Here is a 22,405-nt window from a genome sequence, read left to right as displayed (position 1 = left end):
TGGAACAAAAGTAAAAATAGATCCTCACTTGACACCATTCTGCAAAATCAATTCTAGGTTGTTAAATATCCAAATGTGAAAGACAAAAAATTCAAAACTGTAGTGTACAGGAGAAATCTTTATGACCTTAAGAAAATGATTTTCCTAAAACTGTCAAAGCACAAATGAAGGTTGATAAATTTGATTATATAAAATGCCCAAGAATAAAAAATGCTACAATACTTAGGGGAAAAAATTAATCAGATAAGTACAAGCCAGATATGGTGCTATACACCTTAATCCCAGATATTCCAGATGCTTCAGCAGGAGGCTACTAAGTTCAAGGCCAGCCTGGGCAACTTAGCAAGACCCTATTTCAAAATAAAATTGAAAAAGGGGTGGGGATATAGTTTAATGAATTCAATCCCTTATCTGTGTGTGTGTGTGTCTCTCTCTGTCTCTCATACACACACACACACACACACACACACACAGAATGCAAGACTTCTCAGTACAAACTACAAAACACTGTTGAAAGAAACTTAAGAAGATTTAAATAAATGAAAAGATTTTTTATATTCATGGATTGGAAAGCCATAATAATGGAAAGACTCTCCAACTGACCTACAGATTCAATACAAAAATCCAAGCTGATTTTTTTGGTGACATTGACAAACTAATCCTAAAATTCATATGGAAAGATGAGAGACTCAGAAGAGAGAAAATCTTGAAAAGAAAAATTGGAGAACAAATTTCTCAACCGCAAAATTTACTATAAGACCACAGTAATCAAAATAATGTGGTACTAGCAAAGACAGACATATACAGCAACAGAATAGAATTTTGAGTCTAGAAATAAAATTTATAATTATGGTTTTTTTTTTACATTAATAATTATTTTTGACAAGATATCCAAGATAACTCAAGGGAGAAAGAATAGTCTTTTTAAAAAGTGATATAGGAATAACTGGATAACCATGTGCAAAAGAACTAATTTGGACCTACTACCTCAAAAAAACTGTGCGAAGGGTGCAGTTCAGTGGTTGAATGCTTGCTTAACATGTGTGAGGCCCTGGGCTCAATCCCAAATAACATACACACACAAAATAATAACAACAACAATTTAAACTTCTGTCCTTCAAAAAACAACACCAAGAAAGTAAAAAGAGCAGGATATGGTGGCTCATGCCTATAATCCCAGCACCTGTGAAGGCTGAGGCAGGAGGATTTCGAGTTCAAAGTCAGCCTCAGCAAAAGCAAGGCACTAAGCAACTCAGTGAGACCCTGTCTCTAAATAAAATTCAAAATAGGGCTGGGGATGTGGCTTAGTGGTCAAGTGCCCCTGAATTAAATCCCCAGTACAAAAAAAGAAAAGAAAAAAAAAAATAGCCTATGGAATAGTAGACAAGTTTTGCAAATCATCTAGCAGATAAGACTTACTATCTACAACATATAAAGTACTCTTTCTTTATAAAGTTGGGGGTGTTTGCAGAGACTGACCCTGCAACACCTAGCCTTCTGAGTTTTTCTTTGAAATAATTTTTTTGGTTGGTTGGTTGGTTTTTGGTACTGTGGACTGAACCTAGGGCACTCAACCACTGAGCTATATACCCCGCCCTTTATACTTTATATACAATATATAAAGTACTCTTTATAAAGAAGTAGTTCCAAACCACCCCGTCTAAAATGCTCTCTTTCCCCAATTCTTTCCCCCCCCTGCTTTTTGTAGCACTTAAAACTGCCTGGTGTTGGAGCTGTAGCTGTAGCTTAGTGGTCAAGCGCTTGCCTCACATGTATGAAGCACTGGGTTTGATCCTCAGCACCACCTAAAAATACTGTATGTTCATCTACAACTAAATAAATTTTTTTTTAAAAAACTGCCTGGTATGATATAGTATATCTATTTGCTTTTTACTGTCTGCCTCTCTCACTGGAGTACGGATGCTGTATCCTCTAGTGCTCAGATCATGCCTAGCTGGTACTTGTTAGATTCTGTAAACAAGTCAGGATGGCGCCTGGCATTTTGCCAGAGAAATGTTAGAGTCTGTAAACAAGTCTGGATGGCGCCTGGCAAAATGCCAGAGGGAGTGGTTTGTGAAGTAACGCCAGCGAGCCATTAAGTGTGGAGATTCCTTATTGGTTGACTGCTGTATCTAGTTTATGTTAATTAGATAAGCTGTGTGGAATGTATAAGTACCGTTCCTGTCCTACAATAAACGGCTCCTACTCCTGCTGCATCAATCTACACAAGTTGTTCATCACCCCCGGTTATTCTGCTGTAGCCGGACTGTGGCAGTACTAAGGTTTCAATAAGCATTACTAAAGGAAACGATACATCTATGATAACTTGAGTGTTTTTTTAAATGGGAGAAAAAAAATCTGAGTTAGTCAGCTTTTCATCACTGTGACCAAAATACCTCACGAGAATTTAAAGGAGGAAAAGTTTATTTTGGGCTCATGGCTTCAGAGGTTCAGTCTACTTACTGTTGGCCAACTTCATTGCTCGAAAGCTGTCAGCTCATAGCAGCCAGGAAGCAGAGAGCAAGAGAGAAGCCAGTTACAAGATAGTCAAGATCACACCCCCAGTGACTTACTTCCTCTAGCCATGCCCCACCTGCCTACAGTTACCATCCAGTAGTCCATTCAAATGGATTAATCCACTGATGAGGTTTCAGCTCTCATAATCCAATCATTTCATCTCTGAACATTCCTGCATGGCCGAACACATGATTTTTTTTTTTTTGGGGGGGGGGTACTAGGGATTGAACTCAGAAGCACTCAACGACTGAGCCACATCTTGAGCCCCATACTGTACTTTAGAGACAGGGTCTCACTGAATTGCTTAGCGCCTTGCTTTTGTCTGATTCTGGCTTTGAACTTGCGATCCTCCTGACTCAGTCTCCCCAGCCATTGGGATTACATGCATGTGCCACTGTGCCCAGCACATATGAACTTTTGAGGAGACACCGCACATCCAAACCATAACAACTCTAAAGCAATAAGCTAATTGTTGACTTTTTTTGGTATGAAAGTCACATTTCAATATTGGGTGTTACCTATTGTACCTTGAGTCTTATTTTCTTAGAATATACAATTGTGAAATAACCTTCTTAAGGTTTGCGCAAAATATGGAACACTTCACAAATTTGCGTGTCATCCTTGGGGCAGGGGCCATGCCAATCTTCTCTGTATTGTTCCAATTTTAGTATACGTGCTGCCAAAGTGACCAGAGTTCTTTTTATTTGTTTTTTGTTTTGGTACTGGGGATTGAACTTAGGGGTACTTAACACTGATCCAAATCCCCAGCCCCCACCACCGTTTTTTTTTGTTTTGTTTTGTTTTGTTTTGTTTGAGACAAGGTCTCACTAAGTTGTTTAGGGACTTTGCTGAAGCTGGCCTTGAACTTGCAATCCTCCTGCTGCAGCCTCCCAAGCCATTGGATTATATGTATGTACCACCACGTCCAACTAACTGTTGAGTTTTGATGAAGCTAAGTGTTCAGTGTGGGTATATGTGTGTGTGTGTGTGTGTGTGTGTGTGTGTGTGTGTGTGTATATGCATATATGTTTATATTTAACTTTTAAATTAATTATAGCATGGGGCTGGGGATGTGGCTCAAGCGGTAGCGCGCTCGCCTGGCATGCGTGCGGCCCGGGTTCGATCCTCAGCACCACATACAAACAAAGATGTTGTGTCCACCAAATACTAAAAAATAAATATTAAAATTCTCTCTCCCTCTCTCTCACTTTCTTTAAAAAAAAAATTAATTATAGCATGATATTTCATATGAACTTGCTGACTGACAAAAACTAGCTCCCTAAAATGTTACAGAAATGTATAGGAAATGGACAGTGGTGGTATATATGCCGTTAAAAAAACTGTTTAGTGCTTCGTGTTTATTGTTTAGTGTTTCAGGTTTTCAGGTGGTTAAACAATAATAGGGGATGTCTAAATTTCCTTATTAGTGACAGCTTGTGAAAGAGTAAAAGAGGCCATTGAAGGTTTTGACAGACTGGAAATGGTACAAATGCACCCCGGTACACCCCGTCACCTCCACAGTAGCTCTTTTTAATGAGTAGCAAGGCCAGGAATGACTTCTGCAGCCTCACTCCCCACTGTCTTACCAAGGGTTTAATCTGTGAAACCCAGGCAAGTATGGCAAAGGAAAGGAAACCTACTGGCATGGACTTGTAGCCACCTCTCTTTTCTCACATTAATTTAAAAAGCCAAGAAGCAGGGCTGAGAAACCAGGCTGTGATGACTGGTTAGACTAATAATCCACCTGCTGGAGATCTGCGGGTTGCATGCAGGGTAATATTCTGATTGCTTCCCTTGTAAGTTTGGCTTTTATATAAGCAAAGAAGCAGGTTATTTCTAGCACAGCTAAATTAGTTGGTGTTAAACCTCATTTCCTAAAAACAGACATTTTCTTAGCAGAAAACAATTTCTCAAGCAGAGAAAACTTATACAATCATTTATCTCAATTCAAGTGTAGCTAATAATATGAATAGCAAAAACACCTCATTTTGACTAGCAAAATAAGCTAAGAGATGAGTGGAAAGTACCATTCCAATAGTAAGCTACTCATGATTTAAAACAACCAGATTAACCCAATAAGTCCAAAGATTTCAATTCTGTAAACATGATAAATATTCAAACATTATTTTAAAATTACTTGAAGTAGCACATTTGTTGCTCTATTTAATTTTTCTTTTTCTTTTTTTTTTTTTTTTTTTGTAGTTGTAGATTGACAGAATGACCTTATTTTGTTTATTTTTATGTGGTGTTAAGGATTGAACCCAGTGCCTCACATATGCTAGGCAAAATGGGTTAAGCTAAAGTACCTTTAAAATAATTAGAGGAAAATCTGATCCACAGGAAATTTCAGGAATATGCCTAAATATTATCAATAAATAAAAAAAAATGTAAAGAACCACATTCTAGTCCTAACTTTGATATTTAAATCTCTCTCTCTTTTTTTCAATGGTACTGGGGATTGAGCCCATGCACACTGTACTACTGAACTCCATCCGCAGGCCTTCTTATCCTGAGACAGTGTCTTGCTAAGTTGCCCAGGCAAGCCTCAAACTTGTAGTCCCTCTGCTTCAGCCTCCCAGGTAGCTAGGATTAAAGGCGTGCACTATTGCACCCGGCAATTTATTCTTTTATCTCAAAAATCACATTAATATTTAAGGATAATCTCTTATTTGTATCATCAAATACTGAGTACAGTTCTTGAAATATTGATAGAAATTAAATATTTGTAGGACAAGTAAAAATTAAATGAAGTAACTATGACAATTTTGAGTTTCTTGGTGGAATAGGGCCGAGTTCCTAGAATCTTTGACATCAGAAAATTATTTTTGCAGTTTTGAAAATGTTAAAAAAAATTATATATGAGGAATCTTCATGCCTGGGAATCTAAATTAAAGGAAGAGAAGATCAAATTGTGAGAGAGCTCCCAGTCTAGGAGTGCTAAAGTCACGAGGTGAAACTACAGAATACTATGCCCGGTGCCTCTGTCTTCTATCCTTCCATTCTGGTTCCTCCTTCTTGGGAAAGCCAAAGTTTTTGACTAATTGCTAGATAATGTCTGTAAAAGACCTTCAGAGGCTAAAGTCAAGGTTACTTTCACCTTTAGCGGAGGCAGATATGGCAAGAGGCTGAGCAGCTCTATCTGAACAGCTGGGTCTGGCTGGTCTGAAAGTCAAGGGTAGAATCTATTGTGATTTCTTACAGGTGTTACCTGCTAAACACTGTAAGATTGTTTTGACTTCAAGTGCCCTTTCAGGTCAAGACCTCCAGGCTGTCCAGCACTTAGTGAATGTCCTATGCAGAAAACTGGCCACATATTTGGGTTTCTTCAAGAATTCACTGCGTTGTGCCAGCCCATATAGTTGTCATAAGCTCTGCTGGGTTTTCTCTCTTGGTAGAGTCCTGCCTAGAACAAGCCTCACGTTCATCAGCCCATGCTCAAACTCTGTAAGTACCACAGTGAGAGACAGTGGCTGGCAATGTCAGCTCCCCTATAAAAGGCTCCTTCCTCTCTGAAATTTTAGTTCATTACTGCTCATTGCTTTGCACTGAAGACAGCTTTTTAATGTCTTCAAAACTATTCCTTATTTTGAAAAACTGTTATAATTTTATCTAATTATTACTGTGAAAGTGATATAGCTTGCCTCTCCCTATTAAACGACATGGAAGCAGAAAACTCAGGATCATTTTTTTGTTTTCTTTTCATTGCTACAAATATGATATAAAAAAATATTAGTTGTTCAGATAAAATAGAAACAATTTCTTTTTCTTTTCTTTCTTTTTTTTTTTTTTTTTTGGTACCAGTGTGCTTAACCACTAAGCCACAACCCCACCCCCTTTTTTGAGACAGGGTCTTGCTGAGTTGTTAGGGCCTTGCTAGTTGCTGAGGCTGGCCTTGAACTTGCAATCCTTCTGTCCAGCCTCCCAAGTCCCTAGGATCACAGGTGTGTATCACTACACCTGACAGAAACTATCTCTTTTTGATGTAAGAATGAAGGCAGATGAACAGTTCTGAGTGGATGGGTTATCAGGGACCTCGGAGTTGTCTTTGTTGTTCTGTCCTCTTTTAAGGTGTCTTCACTGGCATCTGCATCAGCAACCACATCTACATTCTATTCCCCAAGAAGAAAGAAAGAGAAATAAAGGGGAAACCTCTTCTGTTTTAAAGGCTATAATGTAGCAGTGGTCCACAATCTCTCTGTTCACTTCCTACTGACCAGAATTTCATAACATGGCTATTCCTGCCTGTAAAACAGACTGGGAAATATAGACTGCAGCTCAGTGTCCATGCGCTACCTAAAACTCGGAGACTCAACTACTAAAGAAAAGAGAGGCAGACTGTATACTGGAGGCCAGTTAGCAGTCTCTGCCATATATGTTACGAAGAATAACTCTAACTAGATTTTTCCCTTAAATTGTCAGATTTTCCTGAAACCCTGTATTAAAGAATCTATTGTTGGGGCTGGGGGTGTGGCTCAAGCGGTAGCGCGCTCGCCTGGCATGTGAGCAGCACTGGGTTCGATCCTCAGCACCAAATACAAATAAAAATGTTGTGTCCACTGAAAACTAAAAAATAAATATTAAAAAAAAGAATCTATTGTTCTGTTTACTTTGTGATTTTCTTTATCATAAAAGAGCCTCCAAAGTTAGCATACAAATATTTAATATGTATTTTTTATTTTATTTTTTTTACAGGTGGGGGTTTCTATCTTCATATGTATTAACAAGAACTCAGCAAATGGCCAATTATAGCAGGCAATCAAGATCTGATGCCCCTCACTGGTTACAGCCTAGAACCTACATATAACCCAAGCAACTTAGGAGGCTGAGATAGGAGGATCACATGTTCAAGGCCAGCCTGGGCAACTAAATGAGACTCTGTCTAAAAATAAAAAGGGCTAGGGATGTAACTCATGGTCAAGTGCTTGCCTAGCATGCCTACCCCACATACACATGTGTGTGTGTACACACGCACATACACACACACACACACACACACACACACTCACACAGTCTGATGTCCCTCAATATAGAAAAATACTTATTTATAATTTTTAATCAGGTCATCCTCATCCTAGATAATAAACAATATTCCAAATGAACAAAATTGACAAAGTTGAAAAACATCTTTAAAAAATGTCTTGAAGCATAGTTTAGAGGTTATGCTAACCTGATAAAAATCCAAAAACAATATATAAAGTTTTTTACAAAGATACAATGAAGCAGGCTGAAGCAGTGGCTCAGCGGTAGCACACTTGCCTGGCATGTGTGAGGCACTGAGTTCAGTTCTTGGCACCACATATAAATAAATAAAGGTCTATCAGCAACTAAAAAAAAAAATTTTTTTTAAAAAGATACTATGGACATTTAATGGAGCAAAAATGGTCTTTTTAACAAACAGAACTTAAACATTTATATGGGGGAAAATTAACCTCAACACACTTCATACCTGATTAAAAAAAATTAACTCAAATAAATTCTAGTTCTATATGTAAAACACAAAATATAAAACTTTTAGAAGAAACATGGAGATAATTTTTGTGGTCTTGAGTTAGGCAAGGTTTTTTTTTAGATATAACACCAAAAGCCACTTGTAAAACAGAAATTCTAAGAATTTCTAAGAATAGCACCTGTATCTGTTAACATATTCAGTTGAGAGTAATTGAAACAAACTCTAGCAAACCTAAGCAAAAGTTGATTTATTGAAAGGATGACACATACACAAAAGAAGAAGGTGGGGAAGAATCAATGAACAAAAGTGTCTCAGAAAGGACTGGGCTGGGGCTCTGTGGTAGATAGAGCACGTGCCTAGCATGTGTGAGGTACTGGGTTCGATTCTAAGCACCACATACAAATAAATAAAATAAAGGTCCATTGACAAAAAAAAAAAAAGTGTTTCAGAAAGGTAGTAACTAGCAAGCTCTCAGGCCTCAACAGTAGGAGTCATGAACATTTCTCCCAGGCATTAATGGTCCACTAACCTCTAGACTTTCCACATCAAAATTAAATCCCCAGGACAGAGGGTTGTTGGGTCCCCTTTGACAAAGGTGTTTAACCAGTGTCAATCAGTAAGACCAAGAAACTACAGTCACAAAGCACAGATGTGACCACCAGGGGCCCCACCCTGCACAGCAAGGAGTTTTCCCAGAAAAGGGAATTGGGTGCATGCTGGGCTGCCTCTGCAAATGCAGACTCATGGAGGGCACAGACTGGAGGAGGCGGCATTACAGGCTCAGGGCATGTTAGAGGTGCAAGAAGAGCTCAGAACTGTGAGAGCCCCAGGCCAGTCCCTTTCTGTGGCAGAACTGCTCTCAAGCTTCCTGACTCTGCATCTGTCACAGATCTGTCTGTTATGGGAAAATGCTACAGAGAAGGCTTAGGTGGCAAGTAAGGGCAATAACTGCCCTGTGGACATCAGTGTCCAATGTGCACAAGATGCCCCTTAACTGACATGTTCCTCAATTATCTGTTTTGAGGCTGTCAGCAGGAAAATGGTCATGCCAAACTACATGTGAGTTCTACAGCTAGGTTTGAAAGCACTTTCTAGTCTAGTCTACATGAGCTACATATGTGAGCTCCCTGATTTTCAAAATTTGCCTGTTGAAAAGGGAAGAGACACTTCATGAGTTCAGAGCATGGAATAGCTTGTGTGATCTGCACAAAGCTCCAAAATATTCTCTCTAGTATGTGTGGTATGCAGTAGGGAGAGGCCACGACATATCTGTAAAATTCCAAGAGAAGACCAGCCTGTGCAACCAACTCTCAAGAGATGAAAACTATTATCATCACATGTCTAATTTAAATTCTCAAAAATTACCAGTAAATTCTATATTGCCACTTGTAATGACATAGTTAAGTCAGACAAACCTAAATACAACCCAAGCTCTTCCAAGTGATTAACTACTGACCCTGGGCCAGTTATTCAGTAGTCTGACTTCAGTCTTCTTATCTGTAAAATGGGGGTACTATTTACCTACCAAGGCTCTTGTCAAGAGTCGATGAAGAGGGATGGGGTTGTGGCTCAGTGGTAGAGCCCTTGCCTGACATGTGTGAGGCACTGGGTTCAATTCTCAGCACCACATATAAATAAATGAATAAAATAAAGGTCCATCAACAACTAAAAAATACACATTAAAAAAATATTCTATGAAGAAACCAGGAGAGGGCCTGGCACACAGCAGGTTTGCAGCAAATGATACCTATTACTACTATCTATCTGATTTCTTGTCACCCAAAGGCACTGCCTACCCTCCTTAAGGAAACAGCCTGTCTCCCTGAGCTCCTCTCACACCACTTCCTCCTAACCAGGTTTTCACAATCCACCTTCCCTAGCAGCTTGTGTGCTGCATCTGTGTGTCTTCTCCCAGGAACAGAGATTCTCTAGTCTTCATCTCTGCTACCTCTTCTGGCTTAATGCCCTCTGCTATCTTCTTTACCAATGGCTTCAACTACAACCTATTCCTTCAATCTCCTGAGTTCCATTACATACCAGGTACAAAATAAATAGTAAAATCTCAAATGTTGGCCTTAGGGGCTTACCAATTAAGTAGAAAGAGGCTTATTTAGACTAATTCAAAATCATCACATGTAAAAAGTCACTACGTTGTACAATAGTTCCTAATATTTTCAGATCACAAAATTGTTGAATATTTCCCTAACCTCAATATGTGTTGTTTGGAGGAAGGCTAGATCACACCCATAGTCTCAATACCACTCCATGTCTTACTATACTTAGAAATTATCAGAAAGCAGAGGACTGATTTACAACAGAACACATTAAAAAATGAACACCTTGGGCCAGGCGCAGAGGCACATGCCTGTAATCCCAGTGGCTCAGGAAGCTGAGGCAAGAGGATCATGAGTTCAAAGCCAGCCTCAGCAAAAGCAAGGCACTAAGCAACTCAATGAGACCCTGCCTCTAAATAAAGTTTAAAAATAGGGCTGGGGATCTGGCTCAGTGGTCTAATGCCTCTGAGTTCAATCCCCAGTATCCCCTCTCTGATTAAAAATGAACACTTTGAAATTCAGTTGGTATATTAAAAGTACGGCAAAAAGCACAGAACAATTAAGACTGAGGATTATTTTTACCATTTAACTATCCCTATAACTAAATCCTCTTTAAAACTAAATATTTTTTTTGCAACACCATAGGTGGAAATAAGAATCATTCTAAATTTGAGTGAATATGTATATGCAGATTTTTGAAAAAAGAGAAAAATAGTCTGAAATTGGACTCAGGTTCATTGGCTATTGTTGAATAATATACCTCAAGAATTCCTAATTTGGAATTTTTTTAAAAAAGGATTGTTTATTATGGCTATTTTCTTTTTTAAATTTTTTACTTGTTTAGTTATACAGAACAGTAAAATGTATTTTGACATATCACACATACATGGAGTGTAACTTCCCATTCTTGTGATTGTACAGGATGTGGTCACACTGGTCGTGTATCATATATGAACACAGGAAAGTTATGTCGGATTTGTTCTACTGTCTTTCCCATTCCCATCCCCGCTCCCTTCCCCCAACTCTGCCCTGTCTAATCCAGTGAACCTCCCCTTGCTGCCCACTGTGAGTCAGCATCCACATATCAGAGAGAACATTCAGCCTTTGGTTTTTTTGGGGATTGGCTTAAAGGTCACCTACTTACCCACAAATATCAAAATTTCATTCTTCTTTATGGCTCAGTAATATTCCATTGTATATATGTACCATTATTATGGCTACTTTCAAAGAAAGTTTGAATGTGATTCTAGTACCTTTGAAGTTCTGTGTATTTCCTGACATGCCCTGAAGGGTGATAGGGGAACTGTTGCAGGAGGGAAGAAGCAAGTCCAAGATTTTCCCACCCTGTTATAGGGAAAAAGGGACCAGCAAAAGGCCTAAGTTTTTTTCTTCATATAAGTAAAATGCATATTCCTCCCATTATAACTGTAAGTAGTATTTTATATAATAGATATTGTCATATTCTACGAATGGCCTATAACATGTATGTTTCCTTAACTAGGTTGCAAACATTTTCCACTGTTAATAGCTGAATAAGAGGCTAGGGATGTGGCTCAAGCGGTAGCACGCTCGCCTGGCATGCATACGGCCCGGGTTCGATCCTCAGCACCACATACAAACAAAGATGTTGTGTTCGCCAAAAACTAAAAAAAAAAAAAAAAAAAATAGCTGAATAAACTGGGCATGGTGGCACATGACTGTAATCCCAGCGGCTCAGGAGGCTGAGGCAGGAATATCACGAGTTCACAGTCAGCCTCAGCAATGGCCAGGCCCCAAGCAACTCAGGGGTTAAGTGCCCCTGAGTAAAATCTAAAAACTCTAACCTCAAAGAAATAGAAAGTAGAATGGAGGTTACAAGAGGCCCAGGGAAAAGTGGGAAAGAGAAGGAGCAGAGGTTGATAAACGGGTTCTAAGTTAGGCAGAGAGGTTCTGGTGTGCTATAGGGTACCTAGAGAAAACAATGCACTGGGTGTTTCAAAAAGTTAAAAGAAATGATTTTGAGTTTTTACCATAAAGCAATGATGGCTAGGTGCAGTGATGCATGCCTATAATCCCAGTAGCTAGGGAAGCTGAGGTAGGACGATTGTGAGCTCAAAGCCACCTCAGCAATTTAGCAATGACCTAAGCAAGACTTTGTGTACAAATAAAATATGAAAAAGGGCTGAGGATGTGGCTCAGTGGTTAAGCACCAAAAAAGAAAAGAAATGATGTTTGAGGAGATAGATATACTTAACCTGATTTAAACATTATATGGTACCCAATTAAGTACAGAATTTTTATGTTTTTATGTATCAGCTAAAAAGTAAATTTTAAGCTGGGCACAGTAGCACACATCTGTAATCCCAAGTTCAAAACCAGCCTCAGCAAAAGCAGGCCCTAAGCAACTCAGTGAGACCCTGTCTTTAAATAAAATACAAATTAGGGCTGGGGGTGTGGCTCAGTGGTTCACTGCCCCTGAGTTCAATCTCCCAGTACTCCCCAAAAAATAAATAAATAAATCTTAAAATAATGAATCCCCAAAACAAGGATTATCCCATTGTGTTAAGGTCCAGGAGAATACTTATTATGTCTATAATCAGAAATAAAAATAATTTTAAAACAAAAGGAAAAACAGCTGACTCAAACTTCATAATGGGTCATCAAAGTAGTCTTAAAGATAGCAAATATAAATTTTCTGAGATTAAGTGGGTCAAGACAAAAGGAGTTTTCTAATCATCACAAACTTCAAATTATATTATAGAAGGTTTCTTAGAAACTATTCAGAAGGCCAATGACTTTTGAGGTCACAAACCATTTATTTAATCAAGTGAGGCACACCCACTCAGCATGCAGACACTGCCTCTACCCATCCCTCTCAATTGCCTATTCTACCAATAAACACTGGTGCTTTCTTTGAAAAACTGAACCTAACTGAACCAACCAATTAGCCCTCTCGATGAGTGCACTATGTGCTTATAGGGTACCTGGGCCCTCCCCCAAAGTGGGCAAGTCTGCCCTTGCTGAACATCCAAGTTTTAAAATGCTACCTTAGAAAGGTTACCTATTTTCCCCAAGAATTCTTATTAGAGAGAATTTTGAATACCACAAATTACTAGAATCTTTCAGAACTAGTGAAAATCAAATGTTCTTTCACTTGAAGCAAAAAAGTATTTAAAACAAAAATTCTTATTCCTAGGTCTAAGTAGTTAACATTGTTTCTGAAAAGCCTTCAGGGCTTCTTATCAGGCCCTGCCAAACCTGAGCACGTAGAATGGCCATTCCAGCTACTCCTCCTGTTTCTGCCTCAGACTCAACTTCTTTCCTCAACTACTATCACATTAATTCCCCAGTTACAGTTTCCCTTCAATGGAAACAAAAGCTAGTAGCTACTCAGTAAACCACGCTTCATTAGTTATTTATTTGACTTCCTCTAAGAAGCAGGACCAACACTTTGTTCTTTCTACTTTGCCCGTCTTGCAATTTAAAATAATGTGTGGGGTGCAGTGGCGCACCCCCGTAATCCCAGTGGCTCTGGAGGCTGAGGCAGGAGGATTACAAGTTTAAAGCCAGCCTCGGCAACCTATCAAGGCCCTAAACAACTCAGTGAGACCCTGGGGCTGGGGATGTAGCTCAGTGGTTAAGTGCCCCTGGGTTCAACCCCTAGTACTAAAAAAAGAAAAGAAAAAGAAATCTTGTGCTCCAGTGCCTCCTGGAGATAGAATCCTACTTATTCTAGCAACTCTTATACGTCTAAAATAATTCCCAGTAGAAGAAAGTTCAAAACTGTCTCAAAGGCAGATAATATCTTTTCCTTTCATACTAGTTAACTGATTAAGAAAGGTAAAATGAAAAGTCCTTTTTGTTTGTTTGAGATGGGGTCTCTCTAGCTGTGGTGCCCAGCCTGGGCTGGGCTGAAGCTCCAGCCTCAGTTTCCCAAGTAACTGGGCTTACAGGTATGCTCCATAGTACACAACTTGAAAAGTCGTTATTTTTTTCTTCTAATAAAATTTTTCTTTCTTTTTTTTTTTTTTTTTTTGCAGTGCTAGAATTGAACTCTGGGATGTTCTACCACTGACAGATATCATTAGTTCATTTTATTTTATTTTTTTGAGTCCAAGTCTTGCTAAATTGCTCAAGGTGGCCATAAACTTGCAATCCTGCTTCAGCTTCCGGAGTCACTGGAATTACAGACATGCACCACCACTCCCAGCATTGGGAGTGCTGCTAACATGGAGTTTTAAAAACAAACAATCAGAAAAATTATTTTACTTCTGGTACAACCAAACCATGTCATTTATTTAATGAAATGTTAAATTTACAGAAACTCTTGGTAATTAAGATCACTAGAAAAATGTAACTCACTGTTGAGAAAATTTCCTCAAATCCTCTGAAGTCTTTAAAAATAAGACAGAGCCAAGTACAGTGGCCTGTAATCCGAGCCGGCGGCGCTGGAGGTTGAGGCAGGAGGATGGTGAGTTCAAAGCGAGGCACTACACAACTCAGTGAGACCCTGTCTCTGATAAAATACAAAATTGGGCTGGGGATGTGGCTCAGTGGTTGAGTGCCCCTGAGTTCAGTCCCTGGTATCCAAAAAAAAAAAAAAAAAAGCTGGGGGGAGATTAAAAATAAGACAGAATTCTAGGGCTTGGTATGTGGCTCAAGTAGTAGCGTGCTCCCCTGGCATGCGTGAGGACCTAGGTCCGATCCTTAGCACCACATAAAAATAAAATGAAGATATTGTGTCCATCTAAAACTAAAAAATAAATATTTTTTAAAAAAGACAGAATTCTCTATCAAGATTCATTTTAGTAAAGTCCTACAAAAAGATTTAGTAAAGTCCTACAAAAAGGACTGAATTACATAAAATCCCAAGTTTCTTTCTTTCCTTTTTTTTTTCTTTTTTTCTCTCTATTTTTTTTTTTTTTTTTTGGTACTGGGTTTGAACTCAGGAGCACTTAACCACTGAGCCACATTCCCAACCCTGTCTTTTTTTGTATCTTATTTAGAGACAGGGTCTCACTGAGTTGCTTAGTGCCTCACTAAACTGCTAAGGCTGGCTTTGAACTTGCGATCCTCCCGGATCCTCCCATCTCCACTTCTTGAGTGGCACTGTGCCCTGCCCAAAGGTTCTTTCTAATTCGAACTGTCAAAGTTTCCCAAAGGCTAATTGTCACCCTTTACCTCAAAATCTGATCCTCCTCCCAATCTATCTCTACCATATTACACTACATATTTAATAAAAGATCGACACACACCTATATGCCTAACATCTTTTTTTTTTTTTTTAAGTTCAAGGATTGAACTCAGGGGCACTCCACCACTGAGCCACATCTCCAGCCCTATTTTGTATTTTATTTAGAGACAAGGTCTCACTGAGTTGCTTAGCTCCTCACTTTTGCTGAGGCTGGCTTTGAATTTGCAATCCTCCTACCTCAGCTTCCCAAATCGCTGAGATTAACAGGCATGCACCACTGCACCCGGCTATGCCATCTTATATGTATTGTGAGACATGGTTGGCAAGATTTCCCCCAGAACATAAGGAAACATAGGTAGTGGTTTCAGTCTCTGTAATTGAACAAAAGCAACTTTAAAATATTTTTAATATACTCTTGCTCTCATTAAGTTGATTTGTCTTCTGCATAAGAGAAAGAATGAAGAAAAACTTAAACAATATGCCTCTATATGAATGTACAGATCTACAGGTCTGAAGTCTGTTTTTAAGACTCTGGAAAATAGTTTTCTAGAGTGGACATTGCAGCTCTTACAGCATTCCATTAGACCATTCTTCCAAATACCATCCATGTGCCTTGAGGGAAATTGTTCACTAAAGTATGTTCCCAAAATTCCACCATATGTTACAGTCACAGATTTTTCATTAGTAACTTGACACTCCTTCACCTTATTAGTTGGGAACCTCTGAAGAAATATCATGCCTACAAATGCTAAATTAAGATATTATGGAAAGGGAGAAATTGCACTGACTATTTAATCAGAATATAACTCCTGATGACTGAAAAGAACACTCAAATATACAGCACCTCTAACATGTGAACAGTTTTCTCTTGACTTCTTTTTCCCCCCCTCACTCATTCAACTGTGAAGTGTTTTCTAACTCCAACTGTTAAATTTCCCTATTACATTCTATACCACACCAATTTTTCTTATTAGTCACTTATATTGCTAGGAAAACAGCAAATTCTTCCACCACTTGTTTTTTATCACACCCTCTTTCACAAAATTATTTCTTAAAAAGTGAAAACTCACCTTTTGAATCTGTGTACCCCTCTATCTTGACATCTTACAAATTCATAGGAATCAAGTCTTTTTCACATATTCTCCACCTCTCCCACATAGTCTCAGTATTTCAACTGACCTGGAGAAACGCTTTTTTGTTTGTTTGTTTGTTTCATACCAACAGTAACAAGTCTATCCATCACAGCTACTACTGTTGGGGGGTGGGGATTACCAAATATTTATGTTAAGGCCAAATTAAGATATCCCATCAAAAACTCCAACAGTCACACTACTACTAAAGAAAACAGGGTACTTAAAAAAAAAAAAAAGGTTTCTTTAACATCTGAACAAGACTTATAAATACTAAAATCAATTAAATTATCACAGCACTCTCTTCCAGTCACATTAATCTTGCATCTTTTTAACCAGCTCATTTTTTTAAGAACACTTTTCAGAAGAGGCAGCCCTGAGAATTGGAAGGTTGATAATAAGTAGTGTGAATTCAGAACTTTTCAAAATATTTTAGAACTGCCTGAACCTGGTTGATGATTCAACCTTGATTAATTAGTATAGAGACTCATCACAAGTTAGCCAACAATCCCCTGTGTGATGGCACTTCTGCTAGGTCAAAAGGATCACTTAATTCAACCCGGAGAGTGGGAGGGGGGGGGTCTCACCTCCACAGGCAGAATAAAAAGGTAATGCTTTCTAGGCATCGGAGCAGGTTCACTGCCAGGTCCATGGTCCACTGTCCTGCTAGTGGAAGAAGTCGAAAATATGGTAGGAAGACACTGGGTGTGTTTCCACCTGGCATCATCTCCTAACTTTCTTTGCCTCCTAAGGACCCCAAGGGTGGTTTTCCTTGGGCGGTTGCAGGATTCTTATTAAAAGGACGCAACTACCTCGTGGCTTTGAGGAGGAAACCTCGGGTGAAAAAAACAGAAGCCCTTGCGCAGATCCTGCTTGGGTCCGAAGGGTCACTGACAGACTCCCCTGGGGAGCCGCCCGCACTTCAGGCGGGATCAGGCAGAGGGAGGAACCGCGGGCTCGCAGCGGAGCTCAAGCCTGGGGGGGGGGGGGAGGGGAAGACCTTCAGGCGCGCAGGGATGGGGAGCCCCGCGCCGCCCTTGAGCCTCGGGGCTTGGCGAGGCCGGGTCAGCGCGCGGACACGGCCGCCAGCACACCTGAGCCGCGCCCAGCCCGGCAGCCGGTCACCGCGACCTCGCCCTGCCCGGCCGCCCCGACCGAGCCCCGACGTCAGCTCGCGGGGTCCCGGCCCACCGCCCCCGACCCGACCCGACCCGGTCGCCCGGTCCCATCGTACCTGACCGGCAGCAGCGGCGGCGGCGGCGGCGGCGGCGGCGGCGCTGCTCCTCACGTACCCGTTCCGCACTTCCCCGTTCGCCACGCAGCCGTTCGCGCGCGCTGGGCGGCGGCAGCAGCAGCCTCCGGGTTCCGGCCGCATCGTCCCGGCAGCACCAGGCGCAAGGAAGGCTCTGTAAGCAGCGGCGGCAGCTCCGACTCCCGCTCGGCACCGCACCCACCTCCCCGAAACCGGAAATGGCTGCAGCGCCGCCGCCAATTCCCGGTGCGGCCGTCACACGGAGGTGGGGCCCGCTCTCCGGAGGACGCGACTCGCCCAAGGCCCGGTGATGAAGGGGGACCCGGGGCGGGGCCGAGCCGCGCAGGGACGAGGGCCTGACAGAGGCTGGCCAATCCGGAGGAGGAGGAGGCGGACCTCTGCGGCTTCCCAGCCAATCACGGGTGAGAGCAGAGCGGCTCTCCCGCACAGAGGGGGCTTCTCTAGAAGGGACTCGTGGACCTGGCACCTGATTGGAGACCCAAGCCAGGTCGTGTAGGGCTTGGCAGCTTAATGGTCCAGACTAAGGAGGAGGCGGAGTTCAGGAAAAAGTAACCAATGAGAGTGTGAGGAAAGGAAGAGGGGCTGAACCTGTCTCTGGAGCGGGTTCCCTGGTTCTTCCAGACAGGTGGTGCCCTCTCTGCCATTGCCTCCTGGGAAGTTCTCGAGTAGAATCCCAACCCAAGACAGGCAGCTCATTTATTTCATTAGCAAATCCCCCTGTGGGTGTTAATAGAATGGTCTATTAACTATTCTCTCACCATTCTTCAATATGCCACACACGTTAGCACATTTCTTAAGTAATAATTCAGATGTCTCTTCTTGTGCCCTTCACGTTTGTCCCTGTCAGGGTTTTCCCCACTTCCTTTTAAAGACTTTTCTTGAAAATCAGGAAACCTGGGCTGTGGGTATGGCTCAGTGGTAATGTCTGCCTGGCTTGCATGAGGCCGTGGGGATTCAAAAAATAAAGAAAGAAAGAAAATCAGGAAACCTTTCAACTCTGTCAACTAGACACTAAAACTTGAATATTTAACCACTTCAGGACTCAAATTTCTTGAAACAGAGTTAATACTTTCTGCTTCACAGACTCATTGCTAGAATTATATTAGTAAAGTGTTACGCATCAAAATATCTTACCCAGTCTAGGAGCATGGTAAATATTATTTTCTAGCTCTTTTAGTTCTGTCTTTGTAGAGTGGTTAAAAAAAAAAAAAAAAAAAAAAGAAGTTTGATCTACATTACAGCAAGAGACTTTCAGTTACCCATAAAGAATTTAGTGTCAAGTTAAAGAGTATAGACTCGAGTCAGTATGGGTTTCAATCCTGGTTGTGCCATTACTAGCTGACTGACCTCTATTTGTCTTCCTCTGTTCAGTGGGGATAATAATAGTTGTCATCAGGATCTAATGAGTTAATATATGTAAGGTGTTTTGCATAGGACCTAGCAATTAGGAAGCATTCATTAAGTGCTGGTTATTATTAATTGCTGACTGCACCTCATAGAGTCCCTGCATTTTCCCCCTACTCTCCTGGAGCTTTAGAAACAGGTTGACAAGGAATCAGTTTTGCGTGGGGAACTGAACAGTAAGAGCAGGTGGGGAAGACACCTATTTGAATGGACAAACATTAAGATCCTGAAGTGAACAGAAGTCTATGGATTAGGGTAAAAAAAAAAAAAAAAAGAATATTATGCACCGTGAAACTGACATTCCAGGAGAGACAGTGCACATATAAAGAAAACAATAAAAGGCTGACCCAGGCCAGGAGGAACTGGGTGACAGGACTTTTGGTGAGGAAGGATGGATGACAGTGGCAAGTCAAATTTCCACATAGCAAGTTTTCAGGGCAGGAATCTGTTGGAAGCAGGAGCAGGACCTAAGAGATTTCATTGAAGTTTAGATAATGAGCTGAATGAATCTTGAGAAGGCTTGAGAAGAAGATCTTGAGGATTAGCAGGATTTGGAAAACAAGAACTGAGAAGGAAAGGGAGGGTATTCTAGAGGGAGGGTACCTACAAAAGCTCAAGTGCAGAGGATAGAAAGAGCAAAGTCTGAACTGGAGCGTAAGAAGAGTAAAGGTACCTGGCTAGATTAGAGGGATCATGTTAGCCAGTCCCACCTTCCTGGAGGGAGGACTCCAGCTCCTTATCTTGTTCTGCCACTTACTCATCATGTGTGGTCTTGAGCCAGTCATGTATACCCAGCCCTGGTTTCCTCACTCATCTTCTGAAGTTAATACCTGTGCTACTTACCTCACAAATGATTGGATTGCTCCATATGCCATTGCTAAATCGAAAAATGGATGTCTCAGTAGGCAGTAGGAAACACTCCAGGCTCCAGGCTTCCTTATGTGAAAGGTGCCTCATCATCCTAACTTTATAGCATTCATATGCAAAGTTCTGTGCACAAGAAACATAATTCTCCTCTTCCTTCAAGGTTGCTCAAACCACTTTAGCTACAAAGCCTTTCTTGAATGTCAGCCTCCCTATAACATTAGGAGGTTGACGTTCAAGGTGTCCATTACAAGAAGATAGAACCTAGGAATAAAAAGGACAAACAACAATACTTTGGAATGCAAGTTAAAGGAGAAGCTCTCCTGTATAGCAACAGGGATTGCTTCCTAGAAGAGAAATGAAATGAAAGAAACCAGGCATTTCACAGGGGGAGTAGCCAGCCTGCACTATCAGACTATCAGATAGGAGTTTTGGTTGCACACAGTGCAAGTCAACTTTCGCTGACTGACATGGAAGATAATTCACTGGAAGGTTATCGGCAGCTCAGAGACTTGCCTGAAGCTCCAGAAGGCCAGGCAGCAAGGACCACAATAAGGCTTTGTGGCAGGAACTCTGCTGAGCAGGTTCAATTACTTCCACCTAGCCCTTCCCTCCTTGGGTGGCTTGGTCAGGGGTCAGAGTCCTGCGGAGAGCATCTGATTGACTGAGTTAGGTCACACCACACAGGCACAGACAGAAGAAGGATATGGCTCCTCCACTTTCACTGGTAGAAGGGACCTACCAACATTCACCCTCCAAGAAGAGGATACACAATGAGGAAAGGTCATTTCCCAAAAGGAAATTGGGGACCAAATAGAAAAAAGGAATGGACAGCCAACAAGCAAAAATGATGAATCCCCACTTTATCTGTAAGACTGAAGAAGAATCACAGGGTAAAAAGTGCCCTTTAGAAGTGATCTGCTTCTGTCAACACCAGAGCTAGACCACTCAGAGCTACTTTCTGATCCTGACTCTGAGACCTTCCTTTAGTCTTCTCTTTTCAAACTTCCCATGCTTCATTCATTCATTTCTCTATTTTGGTCACTCACTTAACAAATATATAATTTTTTTATTTTGCTGAGCATCCTGTCAGATAACACACTACAAGGATAAGCAGAAAGTATAGGGTCTCTGCCCTTATGGAAATTTCAGTCTTCATTTACAAGAAATGAGTCTGCTATTTCCTTTTCATTATTCCTAATCGAATACAACCAGGGAAAGAGACTACTGCTCTCCCTGGAATTCTGACCCCATTTTTGCAGAAAAACCTTAGATAATGTTTTTCGATCATTTTCGGTGGCAATATTTATATCCACAAAACTGGACAGGCCCTGGAACAAGAGCTAAGAATTGCATTATTATTGGGAGGACTGAGCTATTTAACGGAATGATTGCATGCAAATATGAAACTTTAAAAGGAATAATAGGAGCTGGGAATGTAGCTCAGTGGCAGAACACTTATCCATCATGCATGAGGCTCTAGGTTCAATCCCCAGCACTGCAAAAAGAAAATTAAAAAAGAGGGATCATAGTTTCTGATTACACACCTACTGGGTGCCTGCTGAGCATCCACTAGAGCAATTTTAATCTGTCTAACAAGGCATCTGCAATAGGTACTCTGTAGTAAGATAGATGAGCACTCCAGAAATTGGCTAGAACCTGTGTCTCAATGGCAGGTCTCTGCCCTTGTGTTTCCTCTGCTCCAGAAACACCTCTGAGCTTCCAACTGAACTGCCTCACCCTACACTGCCACCCTGAATTTCCTGTGGGCACTCATCCAGCTGAATGTTGCAATTATCTGAGGTTCTGTTTCAGGAAGTGAACTTTTGCTTCTGGCTCCAGGAAGGAGAAAAAGGGGTGGTGATCAAGATAACAATTATGATAATAGTGGTAGTGTTAGGATGTTAGGATTCTGACTTGCAGTTTTGAAACTGAGTTCAAAATGAATTTATAAAAGAAGATTTATTGGTTTCTAAAAAACAAAAAGGCCAGGGGCACATCTGACTGTTTCCCTGTATCCCAGTGAAGTCATTAGGAATTTGTCTTCATCCCTGGTTTGGTGTCCCTCGTGGTTGACTTTATTGCCATATTGGTTGTCACCACATGATGACATGTTACATAGCAAGCAAGCTTGCCATGAGTAGCTTTAAAATCTTAGCCAAGGTGCCAGACACAGTGGTGCAACTCTGTAATCCCAGCAGCTCAGAGGCAGGAGGATTGCAAATTCAAAGCCAGCCTCAGTAACCTAGAAAGGCCCTCAGTAACTTAGCAAGACCCTATCTCAAAATAAAAAATAAAAAGTTTGGGGATGTGGCCCAGTGGTTAAGTGCCTCTGGGTTCAATCTCCAGTAACCAAAATAATAATGATGATGATGTTAAAAATCTCATCAAGGCCCTGCGGGTGTAGCTCAGTGGTAGAGTGCTTCCCTAGCATGTGGGAGCCCCTGGATTCCAGCCTGGCATCACAAAAAACAAAAACAACAAAAAGCTCAGCCAGGAGACAGGTGTTTTTTTTTTGTTTGTTTGTTTGTTTTTTGGTAA

The 22,405-nt window shown here is 41.0% G+C and overlaps 1 protein-coding gene and 1 non-coding gene across 2 annotated transcripts in view; both read right to left on the bottom strand.

Moving 5' to 3' along the window:
- The window catches only part of Sptlc2 (serine palmitoyltransferase long chain base subunit 2), a 114,189-nt gene extending 96,328 nt beyond the window's left edge, over positions 1-17,861 (bottom strand). Inside the window, exon 1 of the mRNA XM_076849801.2 lies at positions 17,558-17,861. Coding sequence (XP_076705916.2) covers positions 17,558-17,698 — 141 coding nt within the window. The 5' untranslated portion in view covers positions 17,699-17,861. The remainder of the gene's footprint in view (positions 1-17,557) is intronic.
- On the bottom strand, positions 3,102-3,206 carry LOC143395985 (U6 spliceosomal RNA). The gene has a single exon (XR_013090889.1). It is a non-coding gene; the product is annotated as a U6 spliceosomal RNA (small nuclear RNA).
- Positions 17,862-22,405: the final 4,544 nt, after the last annotated feature.

Source organism: Callospermophilus lateralis, chromosome 3 (assembly GCF_048772815.1).
Source record: "Callospermophilus lateralis isolate mCalLat2 chromosome 3, mCalLat2.hap1, whole genome shotgun sequence".
Lineage (NCBI taxonomy): Eukaryota > Metazoa > Chordata > Mammalia > Rodentia > Sciuridae > Callospermophilus > Callospermophilus lateralis.
Note: the sequence above shows the minus strand (reverse complement) of the source record. Positions and strands in the feature narration are given on the sequence as shown.